The sequence below is a fragment of the Heteronotia binoei genome, chromosome 1 (genome assembly GCF_032191835.1).
Source record: "Heteronotia binoei isolate CCM8104 ecotype False Entrance Well chromosome 1, APGP_CSIRO_Hbin_v1, whole genome shotgun sequence".
In the NCBI taxonomy this organism is placed as follows: domain Eukaryota; kingdom Metazoa; phylum Chordata; class Lepidosauria; order Squamata; family Gekkonidae; genus Heteronotia; species Heteronotia binoei.
Window position 1 is genome coordinate 196,646,846 of NC_083223.1, and position 25,419 is coordinate 196,672,264.

The 25,419-nt window shown below is 44.3% G+C and overlaps 1 protein-coding gene across 2 annotated transcripts in view; it reads right to left on the minus strand.

Annotated features, from left to right (window-relative positions):
• Positions 1-25,419, minus strand: part of LOC132576748 (protein dispatched homolog 1-like) — a 143,554-nt gene that overhangs the window by 64,935 nt on the left and 53,200 nt on the right. Inside the window, exon 1 of one of the 2 annotated variants that reach the window (XM_060246087.1) lies at positions 2,357-2,581. The exons of the other annotated variant lie outside the window; for it this stretch is intronic. Coding sequence (XP_060102070.1) covers positions 2,357-2,392 — 36 coding nt within the window. The 5' untranslated portion in view covers positions 2,393-2,581. Of the gene's footprint in view, positions 1-2,356; positions 2,582-25,419 lie in introns of those variants that run through there. 2 annotated transcript variants of the gene reach the window in all.

Sequence of the window (25,419 nt, forward strand, 5' to 3'; positions counted from 1 at the left end):
AAAAAACCTGTGTGGAAACACAGCAAAACTGATAGGAGGGCTGCCTGTGCTGCCCCCATCTAGCTAAGAACATAAGAGAAGCCATGCTGAATCAGGCCAATGGCCCATCCAGTCCAACACAGTCCAAAAAACCAGGTGCCATCAGGAGGTCCATCAGTGGGTCCAGGACACTAGAAGCTCTCCCACTGTTGCTCCCCTCCAAGCACCAAGAATATAGAGTTTCACTGCACCAGACAGAGTTCCATTAATACACTGTGGCTAATAGTCACTGATGGACCTCTGCTCCATAATAGTCACTGATGGATCTCTGCTCCAATCCCCTCTTGAAGCTGGCTATGCTTGTAACAGCAACCATCTCCTGTGGCAGTTAATTCCACGTGTTCCTCACCCTTTGGGTGAAGAAGTACTTCCTTTTATGCATTCTAAACCTACTGCTCGGCAATTTCATTGAGTGTCCACAAGTTCTTACATTGTGAGAAAGAGAGAAAAGTACTTCTTTCTCTTCCTTCTCTATCCCATGCATAATCTTGTAAACCTCTATCATGTTATCCCTCAGTCGACGTTTCACCAAGCTAAAGAGCCTCAAGCGTTTTAACCTTTCTTCACAGGGAAAGTGTTCCAACCGTTTAATCATTCTAGTTGCCCTTTTCTGAACTTTTCCCAATGCTATAATATCTTTTTTGAGATGTGGTGACCAGAATTGTACACAGTACTCCAAATGATGCCGCACCATCGATTTACACAGAGGCATTATGATACTGGCTGATTTGTTTTCAATTCTCCTCCTAATCATTCCCAGCATTGTATTGGCCTTTTTTATTGCAGTTGCACAATGTCTCGAAATTTTCAATGCGTTATCTACCATAACCCCAAGATCTTTCTCGGTCAGTCTACGCCAGTTCACACTCCATCAACTTGTATTTATAATATACTTATATTTATAGCTACAACCCTGATCCTAGTCAAACACATACTAGTCTAACCACTGGCTCAAATTACACACCAGTGGCTACATCACTGGTTCAAATTATTACATAATTTGAGTGATGGGTATTTACCCAAGCCCCTAAGTTCAGCAAATGGCATCAGTCATAATAATTTAAATAATAATTCAGACTAAAACTCTGTATCAACAAGACAAGAAATTCTGTAAGATATTCTGCATCAAACAAACAAGGAAAATTGCAATTGTCCCAGCACAATTTAAAAAGACAAGCTATAAAACCTACAATTTAAGTTACATATTATCCTAAATCTTATTTACACAGTTTAATATGTCACAATTTTCCATTACTACATAAATGGTAGCTTTCATTATTTTACAACCTATGCTTAAATAATTCTCTACACATGCACTGGGGGGGTCAAATGATACTTTTTCACTTGAAAGAAACTAGTTTTCCTGAAAATTTCAGAGAGATTTGCAATAAATTATTCAAACAGGGAAGGTCAACATTTAAATTAATGTCAGTGGCAAATCCTCATAGAATATACTCATTACTGTTTAAAAAAAACACTTCACCATGCACACTTGATTACTACATGATGAGAAGCTTGAAAACATGGGATAGCATGCACTATAAATTTATCTTCCAGCATATTACACTGGTAAAAGTCACGTATCTGAAATAAATTCACACAATTTCTAATTGTCAGACAGCTGAGCTACAAACCAACTGGTTAAACATTTTATACTAAACAGCATGTGCATACTTTTCAAAGTGAAGCTGTATTTGGAATACCTTAACACATCTGTATACAATTAGTATGAAGAACTAAGATTAGTACAATACAATTTCAGTGTATAAAAAAGAAGTAACAATTAAGCTTTAGATGGCATTCACTGCAATTCAAATATTTATCTTCTGAGAAAATGACTTGTATGTCTCCAACTAAATGTAATATAAAAACCAAGTTTACATTTAATGTCTCTTGCCTTCCAATATTGCCAATACTTGACATTAATTATCTAAAATGACCATTCAAGCAAATATTTGACTCACACTGATTAAAAACAGAATGATTCTTATGAACAGTAAGATACATTGACCAATAAGCAGATTTATATACCATAGAACTTAGTCAAGTTTTGCCATACTTCTTTAAGCATCCTAAATCTTTCTTCCACAGCAGTCTCATTCTAAACCAACAATTCTATGCAAGTTAAACATACTGGCACAAGAAATGGCAAAAATCTTATTGTATACATTAACTCATCTAAATTATTCTGAAGTGTATGGCTTTTAAGTTGTATCAAAAGTGTAAAGCAGAATGCACCAATGAAAATGAAGCCTACTTCTTCTTTAAAACTTTCTCCACAGTTAACAAAGAACAAAACACTGAATTAAAGTATTACCTTAAAGGGAACTGAAGAAAACTCAGAGATATGCATGTAATATTTTCAGGAAATCTTCCCGAAGACAAATGCTGTTGGCTAGCTACTCAAATCAGCAGAAACAAAAACGCTGGTTGCTCTGCGGTGCTGCAGAGAGGAGTGACACAGCACAAGCAGACTGCCTTGATTTAAGCTTGATGGGGGCTGGAATTTCCAGCCCTCCCTTTTTCTCTTATAGGATAGCTGAGTTTCTCTCCCATTTAACCTCAAGGGGCAAGGACTTAAAGGTAACAGCTGGTATGAGCTTGATCACTGTGCAAGGCTGGAAAGTTAGGAGATGAAGATAACATATTAATATTTTGTGTCTCCTTATTTCAACAGGAGCTGTAGAAATGCTTCTCTTAATTATAACTTTAAAAGAAGAAATCCAATTTACTAGATACTGGATTAATTTAAATGGCCTTGAGTTGTATCCTGCAGAGGGGTATTGTGAATAGAAGACTGGGAAGTTTTCACTCATTACCCCTTCACACTGCAGACCTGTGACTTCCCTCTTCATGCCTGTTCCTGGAGGGTCCACTGTCCCCAGGAGCAGTATTTCAGGGAGCACTGTAGGCTGCAGTGGGGGCAGGGTAGATGAAGAAAGTCTACTGCTTTCACAGAAAGTCCTTTTTGTCAATGGAAATTCTGTGGGATCAGAGCCCTTACATTTTCCCTGAAAATTCTAAACACTAAAAAGGATATATAAGGTTTATATGTTGCCTCTCCAGAGACTTGATCTGTAGCCAGCAATTTAGATGCATAATCTGATTGGTCATGTTCAGGGATTTTTCACCACACTGCAAACAAAGAATGTGAGAACAGCCTGCTCAATCACTGTTTAGCCATAGCATTCTGCACTAGCTGCAGCCTCTGAACAACCTTCAAGGGTAGTATTTTATTTGTTTACTTTATCTGTATGCCACCTTTCTCCCCAATGAAGACCCAAAGCAGTTTATATCATTCTATTCTCCTCTATTTTATCCTCATAACTCTGTGCAGTAGGTTAGGTTGAGAGTGACTGAGCCGAAGGTCACCTGGCAAGCTTCTGTGGCAGAGAAGGGATTCAAACCTGGGTTTACCCAGATTGTAGCCCAACACTAAGAGCCAGTGTAGTGTAGCTGTTAAGAGTGGCACACTCTAATCTGGAGAACCAGGTTCATTTCTGCACTTTTCCACCAGTGCAGAAATGAACCAGCGGGGTGATTTTGGGTTAGTCACAGTTCTCAGAGCTTGCCACCTAGTGGTGCATAATGCTAAAAGACTTAGAATTTAAGACTGCCTGATAATCTTCAGTTCTCCTGTCTATACTACACACAATGCCATATGATGATAGTGATATTATTATGCCCCTCCACTGGAGGGCCTGCTGCCTTAATCTGCAAGTGAAGGGGAGGATGAGAGCGAGAGGGCAGAGTTCAGCTTGGGAGTGGCAGGCAGGTAAGTGAGAGGGCTCAGCTTGGGGAAAAGTTGGACAGAGCTGGCACCCCCCACCTTCCAGCAGCAGCACCCTTGGCATCCTACCTGCTCTGCAGAGTGACATTCTGCAGCAGAAGCACGGCTGGGGCAGGGCCTCTATCATGCAGGGCAGGTGACGGGAGTGGATAGCCCCCTGAGTTCCTGAGCTTCCCATGGCTGGTGTGCAGCAGGGGTCATCCTGAGCATCAGTAGGTACAGCATTGACTGCTTCGCCCTGGTACCGTCGCCATCACCTCTTCCACTTTGTTGTGCTTCCCTGGGCTAGCTCTTGCTGGTGCTTCCTGTCAGGCTTTGGCAGGACTGCCACTTCACATGTGCTTGGGGAGGGCTGGCTGGGCTGGGAAGGGAAGGGAAAACTGAGGTGAGGGGCAATGTGAGGAGAGGGCTGGGGCAGCCACAGGGACAACCAAGGCTCTCCTTCTACAGGAGCAGTGGCAGTGGCAACAGCAGGAGTGGCGAGGAAGGCCTGTGGGTGGTGGTGGCAAGGAGTGGCCCCCCAGGCTGGGCAGCAATGCGAGAGGCAGCCATGGCAGTGGTGGGCCTGGTGGTGGCAGCACTAATCTCCTCAGTTCTGACACTGCACCCGGTCTCTCATGCCGGCTGCTCAGATTTTAATTTTTTTTAAAAAAAAAAATACATAATTTGTGATGGGCCTCATGCCCCCCCCCCTCCGGCACCTAAAATTTTATTCCCTCGTTTAAAATTTTCTGGCTATGGACCTTGGGTATAACCCTATCTAAGACAGGAGAAATATGAAGTCCCTCTTCTGTCTTTCTACTAATCCAGATAAACTATCTTGTCAGGATTAAGTTTTAGCTTGTTCACCCTCATTTAGCCCATTACTGACTTCAAGCACCGGCTCAGAACATCAACAGCATCCCTTGAATTAGGTGGGAAAGAAAGGTTGAGCTGAATATCATCTACATATTGGTGACACCAGTGCCCAAACCTCCTGATGACTTCTTCCAGCGGCTTTACATAGATATTAACATGGGAGATAAAACTGAACCCTGAAGAAGCTCACAGGTCGATGGTCTTGGGGCTAAGCAGAAATCCCCCAGCACCACCTGTTGAATCCACCCTTCCCCCCATAGGGCTCAACTACTGAAATACAGTGCCCTTCAGTCCCAGTGCCAAGAGGTGGCTCATGAGGCAAGATACTACAGTCAATCTTTTCAAAGGCTGCTGAGAGATCCAGCTGAACAAGGAAAGTCACATTCCCCCTGGCTAGTTCTCAGTAGAGGCCATTAGCCAAGGTGACTGAAGTTTTGTTCCAGATCCCATCCCGAACTCAGACAGAGACAGTCCAGAAAATCAGTTTTTTCCAAGAGCCCCTGAAGCTGAAAAGCAACCACCCACTCAAGCAGCTTTCCCAAAAATGGAAGTTCTCCAACATAGTATGGCAAAATAGGAGTCAATTGCACCTTTAAGACCAATGTAGTTTTATTCATAATGTAAGCTTTCGTGTGCATGCACACTTCTTCAGACGAGGAATGAGGTACAGTAAGCAGAGACACATATAACTGGTGGGGTTTGGTGGGGTTTATCTCATTACATATACTAAACCCATCTTCCACTATATTTTAATGTAATTTTTCCTAATGGCAAACTAGAATGTATATATTTATGTTACATGTTAAAAGGTAAATTAGTTGGACAGGAAAAACTTCTGGGAAAGAAATGCCTTCTTTTTGACCCAGGTTTATTAGCAATGGAATATTTAACAAGCATTTTCACATTCTGACATGTTACTGTTTTATGATTCCCCATGCTAATGCAACACAGATCAAAGATTTTCTGAATTTGTTAATTTTGCTATTCTGCTATTGGTTTTTAACTTTGTACCACTTGGCATTCCAAACCCTACCAGCTATATGTGTCTCTGCTTACTGTACCTCATTCCTCTTCTGAAGAAGTGAGCATGCACACAAAAGCTTACGTTCTGAATAAAACTATGTTGGTCTTAAAGGTACAATTGACTCCTATTTTGTTCTACTACTTCAGACCAACACGGCTGCCTATTTGGATCTATAGTATGGCAAAGTTTTTCCAAAACAGCTCTAATTAGTGCCTGTTTGAACACAGGTGGTACAACCCCCATCTTCAAAGAAGCATTTACAACTCCTTACCCGATCACCCAACACCGCCCCCCCCCCAACCCAGCAGTTTTTATTAGCCAGGAAGGACAAGGGCTGAGAGCACATGCAGTAGGTCTCACCTCTCCAAGATCTCATCCACATCCTCAGGCTCCACAAGCTGAAAGGTATCCATAAAATCAGACAAGAAGGTGCCTAAGGTACATTATCCACACCAGCATCTAATCCAGAGTGGATCTGGGTGATTTTCTCTGCCAAGTAAGTAGCAATTGGGTCACATTGTGGTCAGTAACCAATTCCCTGGGGCTATGATCTAAAAGCCTCTGGACCACAAAAAACACCTCAGCTGGATAATTATGTGCAGATACAATTATGGCAGCGAACTAATACCTTTTCACTGTCATCACTGGTCCCAGGCAATGTAGGGCTTTAAGGGTCAAAATCAACATATTAAACTGGGCTCAGGAGTGGATTGATACCCAATGTAATTGCTGTAATATTGAGGTTGCATGCTCCTGACAGCTAGCCTCAATCAGCAGTCTAGCCACAGATTATTCAAGTATCTACAAGCTACTAACTTGACGATCATTTCCATAAACATTAATCACCACAGAATATTCTCTCATAAGATTATTCTCTTCCCCTAAAACAAATATGCATGACAATGATAAAAAAAATCAAGACAAGCAATGATGCCAGGTATGAAAAAGAACCAAAAAAGAATTCCAAACAATGGAAGCAGACTTCACCAGACATGCTTTAATTTAAGTTTTCAGAGATAATATATCCTCGAGTTCAAAAAGAAACACGATGCATACACCTGTAGAGTTTCAATCAAACTATAAAACCTATCTGACTGATCTCCATTTCACTTCATATTGTCAGCTGGTTGTAAGAAAAGGAATGTGTGGCTTCACTACAGTCAAGTCACATGGGTCTTTCCTTTCTGGCAACTTAAAAGGCCTAGTGGCTCATTATGAGGTATGAGAATGGGTCCAGTGCCAACCTTAAGAATACTACTTATGAGCCTATTAACATTATTCATACATATAAAGTTATTATATTCTACATATTTGCAGGAATTACTAAAATTAAATAATGTACAGTATAATTTGCCTATTCATTTGCCAATTTATGCAATCCTTCATTTTTCAGGGATTCAGAGGACTAAGGCAGTAAAGCCGGTATAACTGATTCTTCTAAAATGTTATACCTTAGACCAGTGATTCCCAACCAGGTTACCATGGTACCCTAGGGTATCCTGAACACTTCCCAGGGGTACCGCAAGATGTAGATGTACAATGATGCCATTCAACCCCCCCCCACCTCCCTCCAACCAGGCTGGCCAGGTGCAGGGCAACTCCAAAAAATGCACGCAAACAAGGCTGGCAGCACTGCTATATGCCCGCACAAGGAGGCTATGCCTGGCACCACCTCCTCGGTGTCCTGCTTTTTGTGCACGCTGTGCCAATCAGCAACAAGCAGGACGTGTCACCTGCTGCTACTGCTGCCAATGCCGACACCTCTGCCCCTTTTTCACCAAGGCACAAAGCAGATCACCCAGCTGCTTTCCTCCTCCTCTGCCCCTCGGACTGATGGCTGGGTGTCACAGCCAGACCTAGTACTGAGTTGACAGCAGATTGATAAGCAGCAAGTTCAGCAACATGCCATGCCACAAGGAGGACGTGCGGGGGAAAGTAGGCTGCGCGGGCCTTGGGGGCCAGGGCTCTTGAGGCTGCTATGCACGATTCCACTTGCACAGAGGGAGAGGGAGGCAGCGAGGCAAGGCAAGTGCACAGAGCTGGGACTACTGGGAGATAAGTGAGTCGAGGGGACAGGGAGGCTAGGCAGAGAGTGGGTGCTATGTGGGCAGCCTCATTGGCGATGGCAAGAGCTCTGCCCCTCTTCTCTAAGGCACCTAAAATGGTGGATGCTGAACTGGTGCAAAATAGACCCCCTCCCTCACAGGTGGGGGGGGGGAGATCCTCCCACGAGTCGCACTAAGTTGCAGCACAACTCTCCTAGGCAGGTTACCTCCTCAGTTCGTATTTACTTTTAATGATCTGAAAGAATAGCACAGAGTATTTAGACATGTTTTCTAAAGAGGCTTATTTTGGAGTAGCCACTCTTGGATGAATCGCTGCAAAGTTGTAGCGCACCCAATCAAGGGCTAACCATACTGTGTTAAGTAGAGTCACGCACCCACTGACATTGATGAATTTAGGAGGAAACTCCATTTAGGATTGCACTGTTAGAATGTTTTTTCCTACATGCTACTCATTGATTTTAAGAACTCACATTGGAACTTTGAATGTAAAGACTACACTGACTAGAAGAACCATTCACTTAAAAATGTGCTTTCTTCTGCTGCCAGTCATATTTGAATGAACCTATACCACTGTCTGATGAAGTGTGCTTTTAGAATACAAAAGTTTACATTCACAAGTTGCGCATTCCAGGCTAACATCAGTTCTGACACTGAAAATTTTTGTGTTGCAGTTTGGTGGATGACATTTGGTGGACATTTAAAAATTGCATTCAGAACAGTTTCTTAACATTACTGTTGGGACTTGCATCTGTTGTGTGCTTTGAAGAATTTTAAAATATCACATTATACTGTCTTAATTTAATTAGTTTAGATTATATTCATTTTCACATCATTAATTAATGAATAAACAAACTTAACAGCAAAAAACTATTAAGTCTCTCACGTAACTAGAAAGTAAATCAATTTTTTTAAAATAGGTGTTTTCCTCAAAGAGATATGAAGAGCAAGGTCAAGGGTACCGCTATGTTGAAAAGGTTGGGAAACACAGCCTTAGACACTACTCAAAAACAAGAAAGGGGCACATAGTAAAGGATAATTCAAATAAAAAATAAAAACTGTGTACAAACAATGCTATAACTCTATCAAATTATGCAAATATCTAATATCAGAAACGCAGCAATGTACAAAGTCCAAAGAATAATAATAGAACAATCTATTGATAATCCAGTCCAATCAAAGGAGACTTGCTTTTCAAATGCTTTCTAAATGAGTAGATGTCCTAATGAAGCAGGTGCGTTGTATAGTGTCGGAAAGACGCAGTCCGGAGCCTCCGTTCGTTTGCAGTAACCTTTATTTCAGCCACATCGCATTCTACAGCTCAGCCTCCTTTCTTTCACCCACCGGCCTCCTCCTCCCGTGTGCTTAAATCTCCACCACCTGCACCTGGAGTGCGCAGCCTCTTAAGGGAGCCACTTTCCCTTCTACCGTCACATATAATAGCATCCAAATCCAAATATGACTTCACACTACGAGAATGTTAAGCGAGTTTCAGGGAGTAGCCCTTCCTCAGGTAAGTCTTATTCCACCCAAGGGTAATTCTATAGAGGCACAAACAGGAATATATATACACCAATAACACATATAAGCAAAGTTACAATAGAAAAGTTAAAAACAATCCATTATATTACAACACTCATCTCTGTAATGATTCCAATACACTCATATGATGCATATATTCATAAGCTACAATATAAATTTCCTCTTGGGAACCCGATTAACAACCTTTCTTAGCCATTCTTTCTTTGTACATTGCTGAGTTTCTGATATTAGATATTTGCATAATTTGATACAGTTATAGCACTGTTTATACCCTTAAGACACTGGCACCATATATTTTTCTAGATCACAGGATATTATGGGAAGTGGAAAAAGTACAACCAATAAAACTGCATCACTATTGTCGTTCCTCCTGCTAAACTGGCTCTAGACTGTGGCACCACATACACACACTATGTGGAACTTGGAACCCAGGCATTTCATACAGAGGCACAATTGCCAGGAAAGGTGCTATGTGCATACAATGCTTCACGCGTCAGCCAAAGGTTGCCAGAATGGCATGTATGCATCACACAGAAGTGGAAAGGGCAGACTGGGCCAACGAGACCTATGTCAATGCTTTATATTTGCATGCTATTAAATAACACCTTCAAAAATTTTAGTCGATTGTTCAGATACACTCAAACCTTATATTGATATTTACCTGTGTGCTGGGCTACTTGGATCACCACTGTTGTTATATTTACCACGTAATTAAGTTAAATGCCCCATGGTGCAGAGTGGTAAAGCTGCAGTATTGCAGTCAAAGCCCTCTGCTCACGACCTGAGTTTGATCCCAGCGAAAGCTGGTTCAGGTAGCCGACTTCAGGTTGACTCAGCTTTCCATCCTTCTGAGGTCGGTAAAATGAGTACCCAGCTTGCTGGGGGGAAAGTGTAGATGACTGGGGAAGGCAATGGCAAACCACCCCATAAAAAGTCTGCCATGAAAACGTTGTGAAAGCAACGCCACCCCAGAGTTGGAAACGACTGGTGCTTGCACAGGGGACTAGTTTTACCTTTTTAAATTACTACAAGTCTTCATACTAATCACAGGATTATGACAACTAAATATGAAATATATATTCAAATTGTAGGATTTTGATAAATCAAAATAGAGCATATATGAGATCAGTTTGGCTCTCCCAGCATCACACTCGAAGTGCCTGTACAAAAGTCTGTTGCCTATTTCAAACAACGTCATAAGCATACTTTGATCAAAATTTGTCAGACTGGATACAAAAAATCAATTATGTTATGACTTGTAAGAGTCTGATTTTCTAGAGCACCATTTAGCACACCTGTTTCTAACTTCAAGTATATTGCATGATCCTACAAATGTGCACAGTAATGAACGAGTAACACTGAAGTGCAGCTGAACTAACATTTATACAAAGTTACATAGTCATATGCATTCCATTATCACAGGTGTTGGCTTTCCACTATGAATTACAATAGGAAACTTATTCCAACAAGTACATGCAAAACCCCAGGCTGGATTTTTTTGCTTTTACAAGCAGCAAGGAGAGAAATGATATAAGAGGGCCCATCATCCATAAACATAAATGATGCAAACAGCCAAATATAGCACATCATAAAGTGGTCAAGGCTGGCGCTTAAAAAAAAATCCTACCATCTTGATATGTAATCGTTACATTGTCAAATCTATTAAAACATCATCTGCCCATTTATGATCAATGCAGTTGGAAATAAGGTGAGGGGATATTCTCTTGATACTAACTGTGAGATAGTGAAGGCGAAGCCCAAAATGAAATAAATGATCATTAGTCATTTCACCCTAAAACCTGGCTCTAGAAGTTCTGTTTGAACAAACCAATAGGAGTAACAGTTATGAAAAAGTCTCAAAAATCTCAACTATGGCTAATTGCAGAAGTTCACAACAAGACATTAGAGTTTTTTCCCCATGGACATAAGCAGTGGAAGGTCGTGACTGTTAAGGTAAGAATAAATTAAATTAAATAACATATGTCATTCTTACAAATATTTCTTTTTTTGAAAAAATAACCTTGGCTACAACCTGGGAGGTACGTATTTAAGTTTGTGAGAACTGTAACACACCAAGAGCTCTAGTCACCTGGGATTATTTTTCCAAGCAATTTCCAGAAAGTAGAGTACAAAACTTCAAATGCTGCTCAAAAGAGCATTTTCTCTTGCCTTTATTGAGCACCTACTGAATACTGCCATATTTCCTGCTTAGGGGAATAAGTACCAGACTAGGGTTTCCCTTCTTGACAAAAGAGGTCCAAGTGGTTTGAGTAAACTGGACACTGCAACAGCTCATACAGAAGGGTTTATTTGATCTGAGATTTGCTGACACGCTAATGAGGGCTGAAGCAGACAAGGCAAGAGAAAATGTTATTTGAGCACAAATTTAAATGTTTATTCACTAGACTGCTTAGTTTTGAGAGCACTGCCCAAACACAGATCTTCCAGTGTAGAGACAATCTTTTCTAGTTGTCACTTGGCCAAAAGACAGGGGCCTGGGAATTTCTCCCACATGTGGATAAATCAATGATGAAGTCTTTAGAATGCAAACCATCAATTGCTTTCAGACGTATGTGTTAAATTTCTCTGGGACATATTGATTTTGCATACTGTGTGCTAAATGAATCCTGCTATCTTTAATTATGAGCTACTAACTATTGAAATATACTAGTTCAATGAATTTGTAGTAAATGTTTTAAAACATTTAACAGCAGTATGCAGATACCATATTTACTTGGAAGAAAGACAACCTCCTCAAAATATTATGCACAAAAAAATCATTGGACATAACTGTAACTTGTGTGTGAATCTAAGACAATGGCCTCTTTTCTGATGGCATACCTATGAAAAAAACTAATCTTGCATTTGAGTACAGTTGCTGTTTGTTCAAATTAGCATTTTATTTGCCTCTATAGGTGTCAATTTCATGTCTTATCAGAAAGCTCTATAAATAAGTGTTCATAATCTGCTTTTGCTAGCAAGTCTCTCAATCATTTGGTTATGACTTAATTATTGGGGGGGGGGGGAGGACATCATAAAATAACCTGAGAGCATTTTCCTCCACTCCTCCCTTAAAAATAATCAGTATCAGGAAGCCAGAAAGAAAGACTTCAAGTATGTTCATTTCAGAGCACGTTTTCCGGGGTTCTCTATGTTTAGCACAGGAAAGAATCTTAGCTGTGTGTGGGGAGGGGAGGCAATTTACAGTTAAACCAGAAGAAAGAAAATCTCCAACACTTGCTTATTAAAGGGGGTTATGTGCAGCAGAAACACAGGATGCTAGCATAGCCCTGAGGCAACTGCAGATTACCTCCACAGTACACAGGAAAATTTATCAACACCTCACTTCCACCCATAAGTTTATTTAATAAAGCTAAATCAATTTACTACTAAATTATGAATAAAAACATTTACATTAAATAATGTTTCAGGTATTTAACACTTAGCACTGTTTACAGAATATTAAATATTACTTGACAGAACAGGCTTATTTAGTTTGCAGGGCATGCTATAGTCATGAAAAAATGGTCCCTAAATGCTGCATAGCATGGGAACTTCCTCTTAAACCTATTTCTGCCCCCTCCCTTTCAGCAGCATGAAATGAACTCCCTGGCTGACTCTTTCAAAGACACATGCTACACAGGTCAAAAAATAAAGGGAAATGGGCCAGACATTCCATACACCAGATTACCCTTCCAATTAACTCCATGCCAACTGCTGCAATATTTCTCTCACAAAGAGATTCTAGATAACACCTGATGCAAGCCCTCATTCTGCAACAGTCTCTCTCTAGCCTCACTTTGCCTCAAAGTCCACAAAACCTACAGGATTACTTAGAAAGAAAACACATGAAAACAGGATATAAAAATATATGCCAAAGTAATCCCTTCAACTAACTGAAGTTTTGTGATGACACACTGATATTCAAAAGGATTCATGCAGATGTGTGTATAGTTTCAGCATCAGGAACATCAAATTAAGAAATCAAGGATACCATTCTATATAATTTTACATTGAAGTATAAAGACTCTGGAGCTTAAAGAAAGCTTAACTCCTTTTCAAAAAGTACAAACCTACTAAACCTAGTTTAAATACACTGTACACATACTCTTGCTATTCAAGATGGTAAGAAATTCTTCCTTGGGGGAAAGGGGCCTAGCTCGTAATTTCTGGATTAAACTTAGTGCTATTAGCTAAAGAGCTGAATTATTAGTGACGGGTTCAACATATTACTTTTTAGAGGTCACTACAGCTTCCTCAAAATTTAAAACTGCCACTGTAAATTTAACTAATGAAAAATGACTTTCCATTCTACTAGATGAAGATGCCAACACGATATAAATCCTGTTTTAAGCAAAGAGTTTGCCATTGCACAAAAGACAAATTTCTTGCTGCTGTAATGATAAGTGTAAATATTTTCTATGCAACTTTTGTAACTGCATTTTAAAAATATCTGTTAATTCCTCTAATGGCACAAGAGGGAAATTCACTTACATACAATAAGCAAGCAGGGCTGGTGCTTGGGAGTAGGCAAACAGACGTGAGGACTCAAGCAGTATAACAATAAGTGCTCAAAACAACAAGTGGTTTTAATTATTAGTGCAACAGTGAAAGCTAGAAACAGTAAAGGTGATGCAAAGGAAATAACAGCCCAGATGTTACTAACGAAACATTCCCTTCCTCTAATGCCAACAGATTCACCACCCCTTGGGTGATGGAACCCTCCTTCTGCAGCCTTTTCAGAGAGAACTCTTCTGATTGCAGCATCTCCAGAAAGAACGCTTTCTGCTCTGTAGCTTGGCCCTTTATTTCCTTCCTCCCAGGTCCCACCCCTCTGTTCTTCACTGGGCAAGTTTTCCCTTCTAAACATCTGCCCACCTAATCTGAGGGACAGAAGGGATCCTGGGAAATGTAAGCCCTATAGCTACTCTGATACAGGTTTCCCTGGAGCCTATACACCTCTCTAGGTCTAGAATCACAATACAAGGAACAGCCATTTACTTTGGCTCTGATTCTCCAAGTCCAAACCATGATTCCTGATTAATATGTTGCACTGACCAAAGTAATGCTATTTTCCAGCCAGTCAGCTCTGTTGTCAGTGTATCAGTCAGCTACCTCATCAGAAAAAGACAGGTTGCTTACCTGTAACTGTAGATCTTCGAGTGGTCATCTGTGCATTCACACTCATGGGATAGTGCGCCTGCGCCAATCCCCGAATCGGTATCTGAAAAGCCCGGGATTTTTTCGCGCTCGGCGCCAATGGGCATGCGCAGGCGTCCCAATGCGCATGCCCACCGGCGCCCGCGCGGAGGATCCCGCCAGTTCCTTCCTGACCGCTGAAAGCCTCTTACTGGAGGGAGACCGTCAGCAGTGGGGAAGGAGGGCGGGTAGTGTGAATGCACAGATGACCACTCGAAGATCTACAGTTACAGGTAAGCAACCTGTCTATCTTCTTCGTGGTCTCTGTGCTTCACACTCATGGGAGACTAGCAAGCAAAGCATACCTGGAGGCGGGAAGACGGTCAACCTGAAGACACAGCTTGCAGCACCGCAGCTCCCAACCGAGTCCTCTGCTGAGCACGCACGTCCAGCGCGTAGTGCTTCATGAAGGCATGCGGAGAAGACCAGGTAGCCGCCTTGCAGACATCAGAAAGGGACACACCTTTCAGGAACGCCACCGACGTGGCCATCGCCCTTGTGGAGTGTCCACGAACAGGTCCAGGTAAAGGCCTCTTAGCCAGCAAATAACAAAGTTTAATTGTCTCAGTAAGCCACTTGGAAAGTCTCTGAGACGAAATCTTGGACCCTAACTTGGGGGCAGAGTAGGAAACAAAAAGCTGGTTATCCTTACGAAAACCCCGTGAACGATCCAAATAAAACAGAAGGGCACGCTTGACGTCTAGCGCATGCAACCTACGTTCCTCATCCGAGGAAGGGCTAGGGTAAAACGTGGGTAACCAAACTTCTAAGTTCAGGTGAAATTGGGAAACCACCTTGGGGAGAAAAGTGATGTCTGGAGCTAAGGAGACCCCCGCTTCCCTGAAGGCAAGGTAGGGGTAGTCACAGCGCATCGCCCTGAGCCATCCGTGGGAAGGGCGGGATATAAATCCCAAATAAATAAAAATAAAAATAAATCGCCGTGAACTCCCCCGCACGACGTGCCGAGGTGATGGCAACTAAAAATGCAGTCTTCCAAGACAAAAGTTGTAAGGAACATGTTGCCATGGGCTCAAAGGGACGACGAGTCAACTTGTCCAGAACCAGAGTCAAGTCCCACAACTGTGGAGGGGATCTAGAAGGGGGGTGAAGGCGAAACAGCCCCTTCATAAACCTCTTGGAATGAGGGTGAGCAAAAACAGAGTAACCCTCTACTGAAACATGGAAAGCAGAGATAGCTGCCAAATAAACCTTGATGGAAGAGAATACCAGCCCCTCATCCACCAAGGCTAAAAGAAAGTCAAAAATTGCCGACAGCCCGACAGAGTCAGGAGGTGTAGGGGAGTCAGCCACAAAGTTACTAAACTTCTTCCACTTCCTCTCGTAAGAGGCACGAGTGGAAGGCTTCCTGCTGCTTTGGAGGACTTGCTGGACCCTGGTGAAAAACCCTACTGGTCGATGAACCACGCCGTCAGCTTCAGGTGAGGCACGTTGTGATGGAGTACGTGCCCGCCCTGGGCCGACAACAGGTCCGGATCTTTTGGGAACTGGTAAAAGACCCCCCCCCCGACTGCTGGAGCAGGATCGGGAACCAGCTCTGACGGGGCCACCACGGAGTCACCAGGATGCAACGTGGCTTCTCCTGCACTAGCTTGTGGACTACCCTCGTCAGCAGAGGCAAGGGTGGGAACATATAAAGGAACCAGCCCCCCCACGGAAGTAGGAGTCCGTCTCCCAGCGAGGCTGGATCCGCACCTCCCCTGGCACAGAACAAGGGGCACTTCTTGTTCTCCGCTGTGGCGAAGACATCTAGCTGTGGGTACCCCCAACGCTGGAACACCGGCTCCAGGAACCGCCATTGCAGCTCCCATTCGTGTGGGAGAGCAGCACCCCTGCTGAGAGAGTCCGCCTGAATGTTGAGGACCCCCGGCAGATGTGTTGCCTTCAGAAAAATGTCCCACTGGAGGCACTCCATCCAGAGATCCATCGCTAGCGAGCACAGCCTGCGGGACACCGTCCCCCCCTGTCTGTTTATATAACACAGGGCAGTGGTGTTGTCTGTAAGCAGTGCCACAGTCTTCCCTGCTAGCAGAGGGCGGAAGGAGCGAAGGGCGAAGTGAACTGCCAGCAGTTCCAAGTAATTTATATGGCGCCGACTCAGTTCCGGAGGCCACTGGCCCCCCACACACAGATCTTCCAGGTGAGCTCCCCACCCCCACATGGAAGCATCGGTAGCGATAGTCACGGTAGGGGTTGGTAGATGAAAGGGAGCCCCTTGACAGATGTTGCTCTCCGATCCCCACCATTGCAGAGATTGGATAGTCCCAAGAGGGATGGAAAACTTCTTTCGAGGCGAGTCTCTGAGAGGACGAAAAAGGCGTAAGAACCATAGTTGCAGTCCTCTCATTCGCAGTCTTGCGAAACGTAGCACGCTTGTCGTCGCAGCCATCAGCCCCAGCATCCGCTGGAGCTGCTGAGCCGTGCCCCACTGCCGCCTTCGAAGAAGCTGTACCAGATTGATGATGTCCTTTGCTCTCTGTGGAGGAAGGAATGCTCGGTGTCGATCTGTATCCAATAGGGCCCCTATGAATTGAACTGTCCTGGATGGAGTAAGATGGGACTTCTCCAGGTTGACCTGCAAACCCAGGGTGTCGAGCAGACGCAGAGTGATGGCAATGTGCATTGTTAAACTCTCCTTCGACTTCGCTACAAGAAGCCAGTCGTCGATGTATGGGAAGACAACAACTCCCTGAAGACGAAGGTGGGCAGCCACCACACTCATCAGCTTCGTGAACACCCGAGGAGCGGTAGACAGTCCAAACGACAGGGCCCTGAACTGGAAATGCCGAGCACCCACTGCAAACCTTAGGAAACGCCTGAACGCAGGGTGGATGCTGACATGGAAGTAGGCATCCTTGAGGTCCAGGGTCGCCATCCAGTCTCCCTGATTGATGAGAGGCAGGATAGTTTGCAGGGTGGCCATTCTGAACTTCTGGTACAGAATGAATTTGTTCAGACTCCGAAGGTCCATGATAGGCCTCAAGCCCCCGTCCCGTTTGGGGACCAGGAAGTAGCGGGAGTAGAAGCCTCCTGTCCTGGCCTCCGGCGAAACTACCTCTATGGCTTGTTTCTGTAGGAGGTTGTTCACCTCCGCCAGCAGAGGTGGGGAAGGGGGAGTGGTAACTACCACGGACAGGTCTGGGGTCTGAACAAACTCTATTTTGTAGCCCTCTTTCACGATGGACAGCGCCCACCTGTCTGTGGAGATCAACTCCCAGGCAGGCAGGAAAGGGCGTAGGCGGATGGAAGAGCCAACAGTGGGAGCGATGACGCGTGCTTGTAGGAAGTCAAACCCCCTGCTTCTGGGGACGGGCCCCCTTAGACTTGCTGGAGGGCTGGGTCCCGTAACGGTTCCTGCCGTTACCAGAGTAGGAGGGTCGTTCAGGCTGTGCAGGCCGGGGACGCCATTGTTCAGGGGAGAACCTTTGGTAGGGTTTCTTGGTCCAGGGCTTAGGCCACTGCTTGGACCTAGAAGTTTTGGGAGTGGATTGGACGCCCAAGTTCTTAGAGGTCTTGACGCTCTTATCGAACTCTTGCAGCGCCGAGTTTTTGTGTCTTGGTGGAGTGCCGTGGACCGAAGCCAGGAGTGACGCCTAATGCAGACTGCAGAGGTGATCTGTTTGGCTGAGGCTTCCACCATGTGTTTCGCTGCAGCCAGTTGTTGTCTGGCCACAGCGAGACCCTCTTTCTGCAGCTTGGTTGCAGCGGCCTTTTTGTCCTCGCTTAGAGAAGAGAGGAACGGGGCAAGTTGTTCCAACACGGCATACTGATACCTAGCCATGCAGGCTGCATAATTAGATATTTTTATGCCGAGTGCCCCAGCTGAGTAGACCTTGCGGCCCATTCCGTCGATCTTCCTCTCTTCTTTGTCCGGTGGGGAGGAGTGAACCTTCCTTGCCTTCGAGGAGGAGGAGACCACCACTGAGTTCGGACGTGGGTGGGTAAACAAAAATTCGGCACCTGCCTCCTGGACCTTGTACATGTGGTCCAGGCGTTTAGAAGAGACCGGTGTTGAAGAAGGCTTCTTCCAGGGTTCTTTGACGGCCTGAAGAATCACCTTAGTAACCGGGAGGACCACCGCAGTGGACGTGTTCCTCTGCATTATATCGAACACGTTGTCGTCCACTACGGGTTCCAGCTGGGTCACAGGCAGTCTGAGGGTGGCAGCAATACGTCTCACGAGGTCCCCATAGGACTTCAGATCCTCCGACGGCGAAATCGGGAGGTCCTCCGCCGTCTGGGAACCTGGTGAGGGCTCCAAGTCCTGAGCTTCACTATCCGACTCCGATGACGAAGAGTCACGTTGGGTGGAGTGTTCTGAGAGCCTCGGGGTTGACTCTCGCGGTGGCAGTTGAAGCAGTTGTAGTCTCCGAGGGGCTTCGACCGGAACTAGCTGTCGATCCGGAGGAACCGACGCCGACGCCGATGCCTTCCGGGAACGATGCGAGACCTTCGACACCGAAGAGAACTCCGAAGCTTGCTCCCAGTCTTGGTAGTCCTCCGGGTACCAATGGTAGGATTCATACCGGGAGTAGGGAGGCTGCCACCGACGCTGCTCCCATGGTGGTATCGGGAAGCGTTGCGGGGTATAGGGTGGATCTCGCCTGAGTCGGGGCTTGAATGGCGGGTCTATGACCGGTGCCGAAGCATCCACTTCCGACGCCGAATCGCTGATCGACCGTCGACGTGAGCCCGAAGACGAAGACCGTTGGGTGAGGTCAATCTCCGGCTCCTGCTCCGACGCCGACAGGCGTTGCTGGGTCGCTGGGCTTCGGCGCGAGGAAACCCGAATCGTTTTCGGTGGGTTTGCCGATGTCGATGCGCCCCCCGACGGGGAAGGAGTGCGGGGTCGCTTCCGCTTCTCCTTTGACTTCGCCTTTTTCGGAACTCGGGTCCCCGAGTCCCCACGGCGTTTCTTAGCGGGCGTATCCACCGAGCCCTCACGGGAACGTTTTGTGGAGCCACGGTCTTCCAGCAGTTCTACAGTCGGGATCGGAGCGGCACCGGCCGATGCGAGCTCCTGTGCCGGGGTGTCAGTCGATTTCGGTGCCGATCCCTCCATCGGTCGATGAGGTCGAAGCACCGATTCGGTCAACGATGCCGATAATCGAGCCGCACGGTTCTTCCTGGTCTGTTTCGAGAACCAAAGACAGTGCGGGCACGACTCTACTCTGTGCGACTCTCCCAAACACAGCAGGCACAGAGAATGGCCGTCCGGAGGGGCAATCTTCTTCCCGCAAGCACGGCAGCGCTTGAAAAACCCCCAGCGACTTTCCATAAGCAGTCGCGCGAACACAACTTCTTTCTACTCAGAAACGCCTGAGAGAAAGGCGGGGGAAAAGCGAACGCGGAATACCCCAAGGGGCAGTCCGCCGGACAACGAAGAACGCTTTTTTTTTTTTTTAACTATCACTAACTAATACTAAAGACTAACTATTTACAAAGATAAACGGGCTAAAACGAGAGAAAAGTGCTCTCACCGACCGGAGAAACAGAAAGGGAACCTCTCTAGCGCAGCGGTCAGAAAGGAACTGGCGGGATCCTCCGCGTGGGCGCCGGTGGGCATGCGCATTGGGACGCCTGCGCATGCCCATTGGCGCCGAGCGCGAAAAAATCCCGGGTTTTTCAGATACCGATTCGGGGATCGGCGCAGGCGCACTATCCCATGAGTGTGAAGCACAGAGACCACGAAGAAGATCATATAGTAGTTGTAGGCTGACTTTTAACTATCTGGAAGACCATCAGGGCCGGCTCGCAAACTAGCAGCATTGGCAAACTAGGCAAACTAGGTTGCCTAGGGCGCCGGGAGGGTAGGGGCACCAAATTGGGCTCACCCCCTCCAAGTGCCCCAGGCATGTGCCTGGTTTGCCTGCCTCCTCCGCCCGCTGCCCCTCCTTTCCTTTTGCTGCCGTGATCACAGTGCACTGCACCTGGGCCCTGCTGGCCCTGAAACAGCATACATTTTATCTTTAGAAAGACAGCACTGGAGAAGGCTTGGCTCCCCCTCCCTTCCAGTTTCAGAAATGAGGGGGGAGAAGCCTTCACTTCAGCGCCGTCCTTCTAAAGATAAGATGCATGCCGCGTCGGGGTGAGCAGAGCCCAGGTGCAGCGCGCTGTGAATGTGGGGGCAGAGAGCAAAGGGAAGGGGGTCCCGCCGCCTCACCTCATGGCACCCGGGGGGGTTGTGATGGAGCGCTGCGTTGCAGCGCCACGGGGGCAGCAGGGGGGCAGGGTGTGCCTGCCGGGGGCGCCACACATCCTTGGGCCGGTGCTGAAGACGATAACATACATAAATGGTGCTTACCTGTTGCTATACAGTCTACAAACACGTCATGTTACTCAAAATGAAATCAAACTGTTGTTCATCAAGCAACATGTTTTATCAGAGACAGCAGGTGCTTCTTTAACACCAAATGGAGTACTAGGCACTCCTGTATGGAAACCAGGCCAAAAACATCTATGTCATGAAGTGAAGGGGAAATGAAAGCTAACCTGGGATGATTTAACAACAGAAACAGCCAGTTTTACCAGAACAATCCTCACCTCTCTCCTCATTAATTATGTGTTACAACCTAATCCATTCCAGTTGCTTACAAAGAAAGCGCACATAAAAGATTCCTGACAAGATTTATACCAAGCTTCTCCTCCTCTTCCCTTTTTCCATCCCATAATTTTTCTTATAAATATGTAAAAAACATTCTTCATAGTTTCTGAAGAAGTGAGTTCTCACTCATGAAAGTTCATGTTGGAATCAATGCTGCTAGTTTTTAATGTGCCACTGGAGTTCTGTTTTATTCTCTGGAATACAGCCCAACTATAGGCTCAAAAAGTGGTCTATATTTTATAATGTTTCTACATTTTGTGATTGAAGTAGTTAAAATATTGTTAAACTAGTTCAGAAAGCTTAATGAAAGTGATTTAAATAAATTAACATAACAAAATAACATTTGATTGCTGTTACCTCAGACAAAGTACTAAAAATCAACAACACACCCACTAACAAGCTTCACATTTTCCTTCAGATGAATCCCTCTTCTTCCTCTAAGACATTAAAAAATGTCTCTTGGTCCCATCTTGGACAGCCAAGTCTTAACCATGAGTCAGACCTGCAAAGCACACATATGTAATTATCACTCTCTAAACAGAAGAGTTTCCCCTTCAAGTGTTATTTCATCTGGAACATTGATGCAAACACTGTCTTCATTGGACATGCCCCTTCAAAACCTACAGCTTTCCCCACAACTGTTTTCTTTTCTATAATACATTGATCAGTAGAGGCATCCTCCTCTTTAGAGTAGAAGTCCAAGAAGTAAAAAATGGGTATACAAGTGGCTGAAGACTTGTGTCAAAGTGAACCATTTATTAGAAACAATTCAAAGGTAATGCTATGATGGTGAAGACGGCAAAAATTTTACACAGATTAGTGTTCTTGAGGAAGGTAGGACATTCAATTTTATCCTATAACAAGGAAGATTCAGATGACAAAGTCCACCATAAGGTGGCCCCCGCAATTCCCAAGACCAGATTCAAAACTATAGTGCCATAATGTGAAACTGAAGTCCTAGTAAGCAAAATTAACTGAGATAAAGAATACCTACCAAAGATATCCCCCATAATTACAAAATTTCACCAAGTTATCGCTGTGGTCCTCGAGACCTTCTTCCTACTCAGTAAGGCTAATTCCTGTTGATGATGGTGGGCTGCTGCTGGAGTATCCATAGGCAAGATCTTGAGATACTCCAAGATCTTCTCTGGTAAGGAATAAAATATGTTGACTAGCTGTTCACATGTTTTGCTCCTGACTAGACCTGTCTTTAATATCAACTTCTAGGAGGAGGAAGTAGGAATTGCCACTGGGATTTATTCCTTCCCCTAGTTGTTCCTGGTAGAAGGTGAGATCACAGGGAGGCAAAATTCTGCTCTTTGTTGCTTCCATTCACTCAGCCTGGGCTTGGGAGTATTGCAAGCTTTAGCAGAGATACAGGTGCTCCTTTTCTCTTCCCCTCTATTGGAGCCCAGAAGAAAAGGCAAAAGATTAAAAGGAGGCAACAAGCAGCAGAGGATCTCAGTCATTTTAGGCTCTATGGGCAGCAGGATCACAAAAGGCACTTTTTCTTAGCCCTAAAATATTTATCTTGACCTATTTCTATTTATTTATTTTATTTGTTGAAAACACTAGTCAACTTTCTTCATTATGGAGCTCAAGGTGGCTTACAACATAGATAATACATTAAAAAAACATAAAAACCCAAAACTGAAAGCACAACTCAGGACTGCTACTAAACTTAACCAAGTGCAGTCCTAAACAAAACTATCCTCAGCTGCCTCTTAGAGACTGAAAGTGAGGCCATTAAGTTTCCTATGTTTTGAGTTTGGAGCCTTGGCCTTCTAGTGTTTATTTTATATTAAAGTGGTAACTTTTAAATGGTTAATTTTTCAACTTATCTGCACCTCACAGAAGATTTTGCTTCATACTGTAACATCAGGATGCTATGCAATTTAGCAAAATGAAGTTTATTTTAAGGCAAACCCTCATTTTTTCCTTTAATTGGGGTGTGAAATAATCCCCCCTTTAAACAACTGCATTAAAGAGCATGTATTAAAGAGGATCCTTCTTCCCTTCCCCAGCTTTAAACCACACACAGCCCAGAGCAAGGTCCCAAAAACTTTAATTTACATCTCTTTTTGCTATTGTTACACAGAGTGTTTCTAAATATTTGCCCTTCCCAGATTACGAAAATGGACTGGGATGCAATTCCTTTGTAGTACAGATGATTTGCACAAATCTCAAGCAGCAGAGAAATTCTCACGCCTTCAAGGAAAGAACTGGATTTAGGAGATGCTTTGCTCGCATGGCAGTGTAAACTGATAATTAAAGTCAGAGAGCTTTCTAACTAAATTACCTAAAGAAAACTAGTAAAAGAAAGAGCATTGGTTCTGAGATTTGAATACTTACCATTTTTAGTTTCAATCAATCTGTATCTAAACATGTCTGTACTCAAGAGTTGGTATGGCAGCTGATGATTTCTGAGATATAAATTTATTTCTTCAAAGCCACAGGCCACCACAAATATGATGGATCACTATGTTTTATTAGGGTTTGTAGAATCTTTCGGGATCAAGTGCCGTGTTCTACTGGAGAAAGTTTTCCTTCCAGACGTTGCGTTCTCAGCTGCGGAGAACATCCTCAGTGGCGTTGCAGCCGGAGCAGGCGCTCAGACCTTCTTGGCTGCTGTGCATTGAGCCAAGAAGGTCTCTATGCACAGCAGTCAAGAAGGTCTGAGCGCCTGCTCCGGCTGCAACGCCACTGAGGATGTTCTCCGCAGCTGAGAACGAAACGTCTGGAAGGAAAACTTTCTCCAGTAGAACACGGCACTTGATCCCGAAAGATTCTACAAACCCTAATGATGTTACCAGCCGTGAAAACCTGAAATCACTATGTTTTATATAATCACCTGTTTCTTATAATTTTGGGAGAGTTCTTGGACACAGGCCTTGCTAACAGAGAAGTAGATTGGTGCTGTTGCTAAAAACACCTTCTTGCAAACTACATTCCTCAAATAATTGGCTCCATACTTGCACTGTTCCAACCTAGCCACATTGATTCATGTTACATTAACTTTTAGATTGGACTTTTGTAGAACATTATACGGCAGTACTCTTGAAGACAACTTGGAAATTTCAATTAAGGCAAACTGCAGCTGCCCATCTTCTAACAGTGACAGGCTCCTGTGAACTTGATACACCTTTTTTGAAACTGCTCCATTGGCTGCAATTTTTCTTCCTGGCTCAGTTTAAGGCACTGGTTCTTTCCTTTCACAAGATGAGACACATATTTGAGGGATCTCATCTCTTTGTATGAACCCATGTGCCAACTGCTCTTCTCTGGCCAGCTGTTACATACATTGCCTTCTTACGGATGTTTCTCTAGGTGTATATCAGGACTATGGAACAGTTTGCTGAGGAAAGTCCAGAGATTATCACCACTGTATTTCAGACAAACATGCAAAGTCTTTGTATTTCAGAGGGCCATTAGCTGGTTCTGCTCTCACTGGTCTGAATATACAAACTTTTTCAGCCTGTAACTGTCTTGGCAGTATTTTGATTTTATATATATTTCTGACATACATTCACCATTTTACACTAGTTAGCCACTTTGAATCTCTGGAGAAAGGAGAGAGATAAATATTTCAATAAGTAACAGGACTGTCATGTTTTGCCGGGTCAGACTGATGCATGGTTTTTCAGAGCAGTTTAACAGTGTGGGCTTTCAGCAGACAACTGCAACCCCACCCCTCCCCCCAAAAAAGAAACCTCACAGTAAAATAGAGCTCCTTACATAAGGTGATAATTCTGCATGTGCTTTTGTTCCTGGCTTGCTCAGCATGAAAATATAAGGTAGAACACCTAACTTGGTACTATAATCAAGGAACAGTATACTTATTCCAGGAAAGCTCATATAGATCAACTTTGAAATAAACTCCTTGGCATTTTTGTTCAAATAGATACTCCACAAATTTTTCATGTTGCTGCAAACAGAGGTGAATAAGCAACCTTGCCTACTGTAGCAAATTTATTGTCAAAGAATGGAGGGCATTTAAAAATAGTGCATGCACTTCTGCCAGTTAGGAAACATAGCACCTGATGCTACAGGAGAATAAAGTGGAACGGGCAAGACCCGTGTTGGGACAAAATACCTTTCACAAATAGGAAATCAAAACACTACAAGGAGGTTTAGCAAGGACCTGATTTGAGGAAGGGCTGCCATGACCAAGATCTATAAATTCTGAGTCCATGTACACAGTTCAAATGCATTACTGAGAGTAACAGGGCAGAAATGTATCCAAGCCTATTCATCTCTCATCGCTTTTATGCTTATGCACACA